Source organism: Protopterus annectens, chromosome 10.part0 (assembly GCF_019279795.1).
Source record: "Protopterus annectens isolate FY-2018-M chromosome 10.part0, PAN1.0, whole genome shotgun sequence".
Lineage (NCBI taxonomy): Eukaryota > Metazoa > Chordata > Ceratodontiformes > Protopteridae > Protopterus > Protopterus annectens.
Window position 1 is genome coordinate 831,503,633 of NC_056744.1, and position 12,668 is coordinate 831,516,300.

General features: G+C 41.6%; 1 protein-coding gene across 1 annotated transcript in view; it reads left to right on the forward strand.

The window, feature by feature from the left end:
* The window catches only part of TSEN54 (tRNA splicing endonuclease subunit 54), a 667,232-nt gene that overhangs the window by 560,419 nt on the left and 94,145 nt on the right, over positions 1-12,668 (forward strand). The window contains exon 12 of the mRNA XM_044086814.1: positions 7,822-7,882. Coding sequence (XP_043942749.1) covers positions 7,822-7,882 — 61 coding nt within the window. The remainder of the gene's footprint in view (positions 1-7,821; positions 7,883-12,668) is intronic.

Below are 12,668 nucleotides of genomic sequence, written 5' to 3' on the forward strand. Positions count from 1 at the left end.
TTATCCCCTTTGGAAAAAAACATGTACCCATGAATTACCACATAGGTGGCAGTACACTAAACATTGAAAGTGTGATGAGAGACTTAGGGACACAGGTGGACAGTGGTCTCACCTTTGATAACCACATCGCCACAACAGTCAGGAAATCCTTCTATGTGGCACACCCCATCACTAAGGGCTTTTCATCCAGAAAAAAGGAGGTCATTGTCCATCTGTACTCATCCCTCATTAGACCCATTATAGAGTATAATGCCCAGTTTGGTATGTACCCCACAAGACATCTGCAACAGCTGGAAAGGCCACAGAAATACCTCACTAAAAGAATCACAGGCCTAAAGCAGATGCCATATGCTGACCGTCTAAAAAAACTCCAACTATACTCTGTTGCATATCATCTACTCAGAGGCGATCTCTGCTTAACATACAAGGCCGTGTTAAACCCTGAGCTGTTAGACATGCTCCACTTAAAGAAATCCGAATCCCTCAGAGCCACACGCTCCAGGGATCTAAACCTAGTCATCACAATGAACAAAACATGCTGGAGGGATAGGTTCCTGACCCAGAGACTCCCCATACTCTGGAATAGACTGCCCATACATGTCAAGCAGAGCACCTCCTTGGCCCTCTTCAAAAGGAACCTTGATGATTGGATGGGAGATAGGAAATTCAGCCCGGGGATCATGTCAGTCGCCCTGCTAGACAGGGGTCCAGGGAAGTAAATATTGTGGGAAGAAATATTCAGGGAATTGTTATGCCTAGGCTTGTATAGGCCCTAGGGCTGATAGCCAAGTACTAACCTATGAACCCTAAACCTAAAAGATGCCTACCTCCACAACCCCATAAGGGAATCCTGCAGGAAATTCCTGCGCTTCAGAGCAGGCTCACAGCCCTTTCAGTTCTCTGCGCTGCCGTTTGGCTTATCTGCTACACCCAGAGTATTCACCAAATGCTTAGCCCCGGCCATAGGATTTGGGAGACAAAGAAATATTCAGAGTTACCCTTACCTGGACGACTGCCTCATTCAGGCAGAGTACAAAGAATAGCTGCTCCAGGACCTTCTCTTTGTCAAATCCCTCCTAACTTCCCTAGGGTTCACCATCAAGGAGAAGAAATCAAAGCAAACCCCCACCAGGAAGATCATTTTCTTGGGAGCTCTGCTAGACAAGCAGAGCTTCCTGTCTCTTTACTGTACCCAACTGGCTTCCAGAAGTCACCTCACCACAAGGAAGTTCCTGCAAGACCTGGGATACGTGACATCTTGCATCCTTCTAATTCCTCTGGCAAGGCTTCACATGAGAAAACTTCAGTGGTACCTAAAGAACCTTTGGTGTCAATACTCTGTCTCTAGAAACCTCTCTCCCTCTGATCCCATGTATAATGGCCAAGTTTCTCTGGTGGGCAGATGCCTGTGCCAAGAACAAGGGTCTTCCCTTCATCCTCCGCCCTATCGGCTAAACCATCACCACCAACGCCTCAGACATTGCTTGGGGGACTCACCTAGTAGGCAGGTGCACCCAAGGTCTATGGGATGCCCAGCACCTTCACTTACACATCAAACAAAAAGAAACAATGGCAGTACAAAAGGCTGTGACATCCTTCAAACCCCATCTCAGACCAGGGGTTCCTCCTCATGAAAACAGACAACACCACAGTAATCTGGTATGTCAACAAACAGGGGAGGGACCCATTCTTACCCTCTGTGCAGACTAGCCATGAACCTCTGGCTGACACCCGCCTCCATGGGTCTACACCTACTTGCCCAACATCTACCAGGGGTCAACAACACCCTGGCAGACCACCTAACCAGAAATTACTGGACCCCCACGAATGGCAGCTCCACAGGGAAATCATTCTGCAAATCGCACAGGAGTGAGGGACTCCAGAGGTTGATCTCTTTGTTTCACACCTCAACCACCAGCTGCAAAAGTTCTGTACTAGAGTGTGTCACCTCCTAACGTGGAAGGTGGATGCCTTGACCTTCCCCTGGAACTTCCTCTTTGTGTACATGTTCCCTCCTCTGCCTTTAATTCCCAAGGTACTGATCAGACTAAGGGAGGAGAGACCAAAGGCCATCCTCATTGCTCCAGATTGGCCCAGGCAGCATTGGTACCCCTTACTGCGGAGCCTGACCTTACAGTCCCCCAAGCAACTTTCCCTGATCTCAGACCTCTTGACCCAGGTGAGGGGGGAGATACTGCACCCAGACGTGAAGACTCTCAGTCTTTCAACATGGCTTATACCTCAAAAGCTGGCAGAGTCCCTCTTAAGCAAACAGGTCCTAGACATTATCACAGAGGCCGGAATGCCCAGCACCAGAAAATCTTATGCAGGGAAATGAAAAAGATTCTGCTCCTGGAACCAGTCCAGATGGGCTCAGTACCTCAAGTCCTTCAATCCCTCTTATCTTGGATTACCTAGCCGAGTTGCTCAAAAGTGGCCTCTCCTCTTCTATTAAAATCCATGCCTCAGCCATTTCAGCCCATTGCGATTCAGACCTACCCTTCTTCTCTCATCCTTTGATTAAACAATTTCTCAGAGGGGCTTCTAATATCAGACCTTCCAATCCAGCCTGGGACCTGAATTATGTTTTACAAAAAGTAATCTTACCTCCTTTTGAACCTGCTGCGTCAACAGAATTGAAATACCTCTTCTGGAAGACTGCCTTCCTACTAGCTATCACCTCAGCCAGAAGGGTTTCAGAACTTCAGGCAGTCATGACTGTTGAACCCTTCATCATTTTCTACACAGACAGGGTATCCCTGAGGACTAAGCCCTCCTTTATGCCCAAGGTGGTATCTGATGTGACCCCCAACCAGGCCGTACACCTACCTACCTTATTTCCCACCCCTCAAAACAAGGCATAAAGAATTCTGCACTCACTAGACATGCACAGACAGCTCAGATACTATCTGGACCGTACTATACCCTTGAGAAAAACAGACCAGCTGCTTGTCAGCTTTGCCCCAGGGGAAGAGGGGAAGCTCATTTCTAAATAAACTATTTCCAAATGGATATCACACTGTATCCATTTCTGCTACAGACTACATGGGAAACCACCCCCTAAGTCTATTCGTACCCATTCCACTAGGGCAGCCTCCACTTCCACAACCTTCCTCAGAGGAGTTCCCACCAGGGGCATCTTGGAAGCTGCCATCTAGACCTCTGTCCATACCTTTACAAAGCATTAACACCTACCTCTTTTTTCTAAGTCTAGGACAGGGTTTGCCTCTGCAGTTCTACAGGGCTTGCTGACCCATGCCTAGGGCTCTAATCTGTCCTTCCACCCTTCTCTTCAGCTTTGGGAATCCTCCCAGAGGTGAAGACTGCAACAGTGAAACACGTAGAACATAGTATAGTTGTGTACAAGCAGGGAGGGACTCACTCCTACCCTCTATGCAGACTGGCCATGACCCTTTGGCACACAGCCTCTGCCATGCAACTCCACCTGACAGCACAATTCCTGCCAGGTTCTCTAAACTCTCTGGCAGACCACTTAAGCAGAAATCTTCTGGACCCACACGAGTGGCAGCTAGACAAAAGAACCTTCACCCTAATAACTCAAAAATGGGGCACCCCGAAGGTCGAATTCTTTGCCTCCGCCACCAACCATCAGCCCAACAAGTTCTGCATCAGGGAACATCACTGCATGGCTTGGAAGGTGGATGCCCTATCCTTCCCCTGGGTCAATCAGTGTATGCTTTTCCTCCACTTCCTCTCACCACCAGTGTACTGCTCAAAGTAAGGGAGGAAAAGCCAGGGACACTTCTTATTGCTCCAGACTGGCCTCGCCAGCACTGGTACTCACTGCTGCGGAGCCTGTCCCCACTGCCACCATGGCATCTCACTCAGACCCCAACCCTCCTGACCCAGAGGGAAGGAGAATTCATGCATCCCGAATTGCAGACCCTCAATTTGGCAGCCTGGCTTATTCCCTGACCACTGCTCAATCTGCCAACCTCAGTAAAAAGGTTCTAGATGTGACGCCCTAGCACTACAAAGTCTTATGCTGACAAATGGAAAAGGTTCTGCACCTGGATTGAGGCCGAGGGAGCTGATACGACACAACCCTCCCTACCTCTCATCCTGGATTACCTAGCTGACCTGCTACACAGTGGTCTCTCCTTTTCCTCTATTAAAATTCATGCCTTTGCTATCTCTTCTCATTTCCACACGGAGCAGCCCCTTTTCTCACACCCTCTGATAAAACAATTCCTAAGAGGTGCTAGCAACTTGAGGCCACCCAGAAGAGCACCCACCCCAGCTTGGGACCTTAACTCACCCTGCCACCCGTTAAACCAGTATCTTCAGCAGAGCTAACATTTCTCTCCTGGAAGACAGCATTTCTTCTGGCCATCACTTCAGCCAGAAGAGTCTTCGAGCTACAAGCACTCATGGCTGTGGAGACCTTCATCATCTTCCATGCTGACAGGATTTCCCTCAGGACTAACCTGTCCTTCATGCCTAAAGTGGTGTCCAGTGTAGCTCTCAACCAGTCCATTCATTTGCCCACCTTTTTTCCTAACCCACAAAACAAGGGAGAAAGGATCCTGCACTCTCTAGATCTGCACAGAAAGCTCATATTCTATCTAGACAGGACTAAACCATTCAGAAAGTCTGATCAATTACTGGTTAGCTTTGCTGCAGGGGCAGAGGGCAAAGCCATTTCCAAACAAATGATTTCCAAATGGATAGCAAACTGCATCCATTTCTGTTAAAAGCAACACAGAAAAACTCCCCCTAAGGGGGTCAGGACTCACTCCACCAGAGTAGCCTCCACCTCTACAGCTTTCCTCAGAGGAGCCCCCACCAGGGACATCCTGGAGGCTGCCACCTGGACATCTGTTCACACTTTCACCAAGCGTTACCACCTGCTTATCTTTTCCAAATCCAGGGCAGGCTTTGCCACTGCAGTCTTACAGGGCATCCTAGCCAGACCCTAGTCTCCTTGACTGCCTCCACCCTTTTTCTCAGCTTTGGGAATCAACCCAAATCTGATGACTGCAGTGAAGCATGAAGAACATAGTACAGTTGTGTACACTTACCATAAATGTAGATGTTCGAGTGCATTCACTGTTGCAGTCCCGGTTTCCCTCCCTCCATGCCCCTTATATCTTCCCCTAGGGCACATAAGCTTCCCATGGTGGCTTTTAGCCACCAGGACCACTTTACCTTATTTCCTTGTGCTTCTGATGGGTTAGGGCAAGAAAAACTGATGTAATGATGTCCTGACATCAGACTACAGGTGACTGCGGCCGATGCAGAAAAACATTGACTCTGGTATTCGGGCCGGCCGAGGGCTACCACAGCAGGGATAACCCACAGGTGATGACCCAAGATTCATGAATGGAAAGGGCATCATATATTAAAGTTATGTACTCACCATAACTGTGCATCTGTGTTGTCCATTTTCATTCTTCCTCAACTCCCCTCCCTCCTTTCCTCTTCTGAAGTGATCTTGGGGATATTATGAAACCCTTTGTTCCAAGTTTGAGCCCTAGCTCTGTCTCTTCCCATTTTAATACTCAATGTTTAGGGCCTATAAGGCAGAAAACTCTGTCTGAGGTATGTCTAGTTGACTGGGGCATTATGGGTAGCTGGAGGAGTCTGTGAGGTGGATCCGAGAGTCTAGTGTATGCGGCTAATTCAGATCCGATACCCAGTTGTTGAAGAATGGACAACAGACACTTAGATATGGGGAGTACATAACTTTAATTTTTGTTGACAAAGTGTATGGACAAAATGAGGTGTGTTTTATTTTAAATGTACTAAGTGCAGGCAGCCCATATATACAGTGGATATAAAAAGTTTATACACCCCTGTAAAATGCCAGGTTTTTGTGATATAAAAAAATGTGACCATAATAAATAATTTCAAAACTTTTCCCACCTTTATTGTGACCTATAACCTGTACAATTCAATTGAAAAACAAACAAATCTGTTAGGGGAAAAATATAAAAAATAAAAAACATGCAATATCCTGGTTGAATAAGTGTGCACACCCTTAAACTAATACTTTGTTGTGTGTGCACACCCCTAAACTAATACTTTGTTGAAGCAACTTTTGATTTAATTACAGCATTGTCGTCTTGGGTACACATGTGCCATCAATTAAAGAGACTCTGATTAACTCCAAGTAAACTTCAGCTGTCCTAGTAGGATTTTCCTAACATTTACACAGTTGCCTGCTACAGCAAAAACCATGGTCCACAGAGAGCCTACAAAGCATCAAAGGGATATCATTGTTGAAAAGGTATCAGTCAGGAGAAGGATACAAAAAATTTCCACAACATTGGATGCACCATGGAACAAAGTTATGACAGTCATCAAAAAGTGGAGAAAATGTGGGACAACAGTAACATTGCAAAGAACTGGACGTCCCTCCAAAATGGATGAAAAGACGAGACGAAAACTGGTCAGGGAGGCTGCCAAGATACCTACAGCAACACTGAAGGTGCTGCAGGAATTTCTGGCAAGTACTGATTGTGTACTAAATGTGACAGCAATCTCCCGTATTCTCCATATGTCTGGACTATGCGGTAGGGTTACAAGATGGAAGCCTTTTCTTACACACAAAAACATCCAGGCCCAGCAAAAATTTGCAAAACAATACATCAAGTCTCCCAAAAGCATGTGGGGAAAATGTGTTATGGTCTAATGGAGACCAAGGCTGAACTTTTTGGCCACAATTCCAAAAGGTACTTTTGCGCAAAAACAACACTTCGCATCACCAAAAGAACACCATCCCCACGGTGAAGTTTGGTGGTGGCAGAGTCATGCTTTGGGGTTGCTTTTCTTCAGCTGGAACTGAGGCTTTAGTCAAGGTGGAGGGAATTATGAACAGTTCCAAATACCAGTCACTTTTGGCCCAAAACCTTCAGGCATTTGCTAGAAAGCTGAAGATAAAGAGGAATTTCACCTTTCAACATGACAATGACCCCAAGCATACATCCAAATCAACAAAAAAAATGGCTTCACCAGAAGAAAATTAAAGTTTTGGAATGGCCCAGACCTAAATCCACTAGAAAATCTGTGGGGTGTCCTGAAGAGGGCTGTGCACAAGAGGTGCCCTCGCAATCTGACAGATTTGGAGCGCTTTTGCAAGGAAGAGTGGGCAAATATTGCCAAGTCAATATATGCCATGCTGATAGACTCCTACCCAAGAAGACTGAATGCTGTCAACAGAGTATTAGTTTAAGGGTGTGCACACTTGTACAACCAGCGTATTGTACATTTTTTTATATTTTTCCCCTAACAGATTTGTTTGTTTTTCAATTGAATTGTACAGGTTATAGATCACATTTAATGTGGGAACATTTTTGAAATTATTTATTGTGGTCTCATTTTTTTATATCGCAAAAACCTGGCATTTTAACAGGGGTGTGTAAACTTATTGTATCCACTGTATGTAAGGGCAGTATTTTATTTATTTTTAATGTAAGGACAGTATTTTGTACATTTTTATTGACGTCTGCTGACATATTGTTCACAGCTATGATGCATTTAATAGTTATAATTTTTTAAAGCATACCATTGAACTATTGACATGTAAAATGGCTTGTGCAGGAAGGGTAGCATACAAAAGAACCAAAGAGAGCTGCATATATTTTTTTTTCTTTTTTTTTAATGTTGCAGTTAAATGCTGCCAATGGGCTTGTGTTAGTATGGATGATTTCTAGTCAAGTTTAGTGCTGTCACCCCCAGACAGGGTGGGGAACAAACATAATAATTGGCAAAGAATTAAGTTGTTTTATAATGATACAGAAAATAAAGCTGGTTGCGTCTGTGAGTACCTGAAATGACAAGATTTCATTTTGTTTGCAGAAAACCTGCTTGGAAAGATTGGAATTCTACAGTCTTCACATATTTTAGATGGTGCAGAAAGGTAAGTTAAGGATTTCAGGATCAGTAGTACATGACTCATGTATGCCAGCTGCTTCCTGAATCATTTAAAGGAGATGTAGAGAACAGGCAGCCATTTTCTTGCCGTTTTATTTACTTAACTAAATTGATTTTGTAACAGATGGTGCAGTCACATTCTGTGTTGTATCATTCAAGGAAGTGTTTAAAACTGATTAGAAATGAATATACAAACTGCCATCAGAAGAAAATTATTTATTTTGGTGTATTAATGTTTTGTTGACCAAGGCAATGTGCTGTTCCACAGGGATCTTTTTTCCCCAGACAATCCAGTTGAAGAGCACAAGTTTAAATAAGGCAAAGTTAAGAAGCAGTAGCATACAGGTTTAGGAAGCAGTCTGTGTTAATAATTGTAAAGAAACAGAGTAGGTACAATTGCTTCAAACAAGATGAGAGTATGAGTCACTGAACGTGTGTTATATTTATACAGTAGTCTGAAGATTCCACAGAAGTTCTGTATATAGTCTTGTGCAGAACAAAGTTTACCAACAGCTATTTGAACTTTAATCCTGATCCAGTAGTATAGTATCCTTGCATTGAAAGTGAGGGGAAGTTGAGGATGGCCATATGATTGTCAATGTTTTAGAACAGTGGTAAGCAGCTTACTATTAGCACCAGCTGGGTATACATGATTTTGCAGTCAATTTGACATATTAGTAGGGAGTCCCAAGATCTTGGGTTCAGATATGTAGAAGTTGGAGCTGGAAGAGGAAAGTCTGTTATCTGGCCTACAGAGAAGCAGTGCATCATTGATAGGAGGATGCTTGTAGTAAGTGAAGTTCTGTGTGGTTAGTCAACTGGATATGAGGGACAGGAGGCGGAAACCATATTTAAAGAGAAAGTAACAAAACAATACACTGGAAACCATTTTGCTTTTCATAGGCCTAAACTGTACTGTTCACTTCTTGGTATAAAAGGTATGCTGTCTTTGTCATGATAGGTTTGAACAAATATGTTGAAGTAAAAGAAAAAAATTCACCATACTAATTGTGCAGTTTCTACTTCCTTTTATGATGGGCTTCTTTCATCACAGATATGGAACATGTCTTGTTGCATATCCCCTTTTACTGAGCTCACAAGCTGCTCTTCATATTGCATATGGGAAACTTCCACTGTTAGTTTACATTGTTGGTGTTTTCCCTTTTACACCCATTGTGTTTACCAGAAGCATGGTTCAATTATTTGCTCACCTGCAACTGAAAAGTGGTTTATCTCTAGCCTTATCTGAGGTACTCTTCTCAGCACCCACAATTTGCCCACAGTTGTCACCTTCTGTAATTCATATGGAGTTACATGTATTGGTATCATATTTAAGTATGACTCTAAATTCGTTTTGTTAGACCTGTTGCTTCTACTACTATTGGAACTGTTGAAACCAAAAAGTAAAAAAAAAAACAATAAAAATAAGAAACCTGCAGGCCACAGAGACTCACACAGGTACAATAGCCAGTAAACATGCAGTAAAATGCAAAACAGTACAAAAAGAGTGGATTGGCATTTTCGTTTATTAAATATAAACTTCTTCAGTTAGGGAAGTTTGGTGTGAAGGGGGGTGGGAGAGGAGTCGAAGTATAACAATTCAGGCTTCACAGAAGACTGCAATTTAGCCATTCTAAAAAGAAGCCAGCAGTAAAAAGCACTTTGAAAGTCTGTTGTGTGGCATTTGCACTATTTGTGTTTTAAGTAGTCATTGAACAGCATGAAATGTTACTTAAAACTGACTGAAAGACAGCAGTGTATGCATGTAAAATCAGTGCCGTAACAGGAGCTTTAGGAAGAAAGAGGCCTGTATGATGTAATTTTTTTAAAGACAAGCACTGCATTGTGAGATACCTAGAGGCAGACTAAACAATCAGGATCACTTCAAGATGCTAGACCCCATGTGGTCAAAAATTGCATATAAAAATATTTAAAAATCTGTAAATAGTCCCAGACTGGTGTTAAAAATGTAGGAAACAGCAAACCATGATGAAATAAGGGTTTTTTTTGAGTCTGTAAGTGCGGTTCTCCTTTAAAGGTACATTTTTATATTAGTATTTTATTATACATTTATTGATTAAATATGTTAATTAGTGAAGTTGTTTGTTTGGCTTCTGCTAAATAGTAATTATATATGATTTAGTGTATGTGTTTAGTCAAATTAATCTGATGATGCCCAAGAGATTGTACTGGTGAAAGCGCCAAGTCTTTTACATTTTATTATTAAAGCATTTCTTCCTATCAATGCCTTTATTGTTTTTAAAATTGTATGCAGAGCTATACATGTAATCAATGTCGAGGAGGTCTGTTTCTCCTTCAGAATGGGGAATATAGTCTTGGTATACACCGATTTTTTTTTTTTTTTTTTTTTTTTTTTTTGTTATAAATCATTTGATAACAATGAAGTATCCTTCCTGTTTTCCTGTCCAACTGATCCAACACCTTGTAGGGCCAGTCACTCACTCCAAAACTATAAGTTAGGACAGGAACAGCAAATCGATTTATAGCTTGGTCTTTGTTCCTAGATATCAGCTCGGTTTTCAGTATTAATTTTAATCTTCTAAAATTTTACTTACTAAGTTTGATTCGCACTTTTTCAAGTTTTATTTTTGATTCTTCATCAATTCCCAAATATTTATATACTCCCTCTTGCTCAGGTTCTTTTATATCACTTTCCTGTCCCAAGCTGATGTTTTCTTCCTGCTTTAAAGGTTGCTTTTGCACATTTATCAAGACCAAATGGCATTCTTGTATCATCTGAAAAAATTTTGACCACTTGCAGTTATGCTTTCAGTTCCTCATCTTTTGTACTCTACAGTTTTAAATCATCCACAAAAAGAAGATAAGTCTTTACACTTTGTTGTTTTCTGGAAGCCAAATTGTAGCCATGACGTCATATGTTAAGTAGACAGCTTAATTGGTTAAGGGCAAGACTACAAAGCAGCAGTGACAGAGAGTCACACTGGAATATCCCCCTTTGAATTTTTATTCCTGGAATAATAATTTGTCCTTTATCATGGGTTAACTTCAAATTCATTTCCACTCTTTCATGGTTGCTGTAATGTAATTGATCATTGTAGGGTGTATCTTCTAAATTTTTAAGCACTGTTTTATCTGGAAATGTGGAATACTGTCAAATGCTTTTTTGTAGTCTGTCCATGCCATACTTAGATTCTTCTCCTTTTTACAGTTCTCCATTATGATTTTATTTAACAACACATGATCATTTGTTCCATATGGCTTTCTTTTGTTACCCTTTTGTTCTATTGCCATGATTGAGTTTTCTTCTAAATGACTATAAACTCTGGTGGCATAAATTCCACTGTATAGTTTCTACATCATTTGAAGGCAAGTTATTGGTCTACAGTTTTTAGGATAGCTTGCAAGTTCACTCTTAAGTAGGAGTATTGTTTTTCCTCTTGTTAACCAGGTTTGTGTCTGTTCGGGGTATGCATATAAATAGTTCTTATTCATGGCTAAATCTTTATGTAAAGATTTTAATACTTTTGGCCAAACATTAGATACTGCATCTGGGTGTGGGTTTTTTTTTTAGTTAGGAGCTTTTCTTAACTTTGTTTCAATCTTTGTGGCCGTTACTTCATCCCATTTCACATCCTGTACATTTCAACTTCTTATTCTTTCTTTTACTTCTACCCATTCAGCATCTTTATGTTCCACAAGATCTTCATAGATATTTCTCTAGAATGTATCTATTTCTTCTTTTTTTTTTGGTGGTGGTGGTTCAATTCTTTTGCCTTGTTTCCCAAATCTAAACTTTTTTGGCGTCATCAATAAATTGCTTATTTTGTACTTTTCCTTTATATTTGTCTACATATCTTCTAAGTTTTTCTGCTTGTGCTGATATTTTTAATTTATTATTTGTGATATTGCATAGTAGATCCCGATCTGTTGTGATATTCTGCATTGCTTTTATCGCATCTCTCTTTGAGCACTTTTTCCATTCCCTCTTCTATACTCTTCTAACAGTGACAGTTCTTGTCTTAATTGCTTTATAGTTTTCTGTATTCGATACTTCCATGATGGCATTTGATTTCTCACCTTCCTGTCCCTTACTGCCATGTGTTTTGTGGTAAGATTTAATCTGTTATTAATTTGGCTGCACAATAGTGTATCCAGTTCACTTCTGTTGTATCGCTTCACTCTCTATGAAGAGTCCTAATTACTGTGTTCATTTGTTATATCAAACTTCTGTTTGGGTTTTGTTGACTTTCTGTAGTCCATTTCTTTCACTGATCTTAAGGTGTCTGTCCATCTCTATCAAATCAAGCAAGTCTTCTCTTAGATCATTTTCATCTAAACTGAGAGTACCTTCTTTGTTGTCCATTTCCTGTGGGCATGCTACAGAAAATTCCAGAGCTTTTTCCTGTGCCACATTCTGTTCAGTTTCATCCTGTGTCATCCATTGCTGTTTCATATGGGAACTCACTGGCCTGTCACTCCACAATATTGACTACATCAGAGTTGCCACAGTTTTCTGTTCCTTCAATTGCTGTGCAACTCCATCTGAACTTTTGTACTGGTTTCTCATCAATGGTTCCAAAGTATTTTTATATGGCAACTTATCAGATGTTTCCTGCTCCAGTGGTATTTCCTTAATTTGCGGATCCATTGCTGTATCCTGCTGTTAGACTTTCTACAATAAATTATTCACTTCACAGGTAATCCATAACCTCATTTTCTGTTCCTTTAACCTCTCCATTACTAACCTTCTTTTCTACTTTTCCACTCCGTTTCTTATTTTTATCTGGATG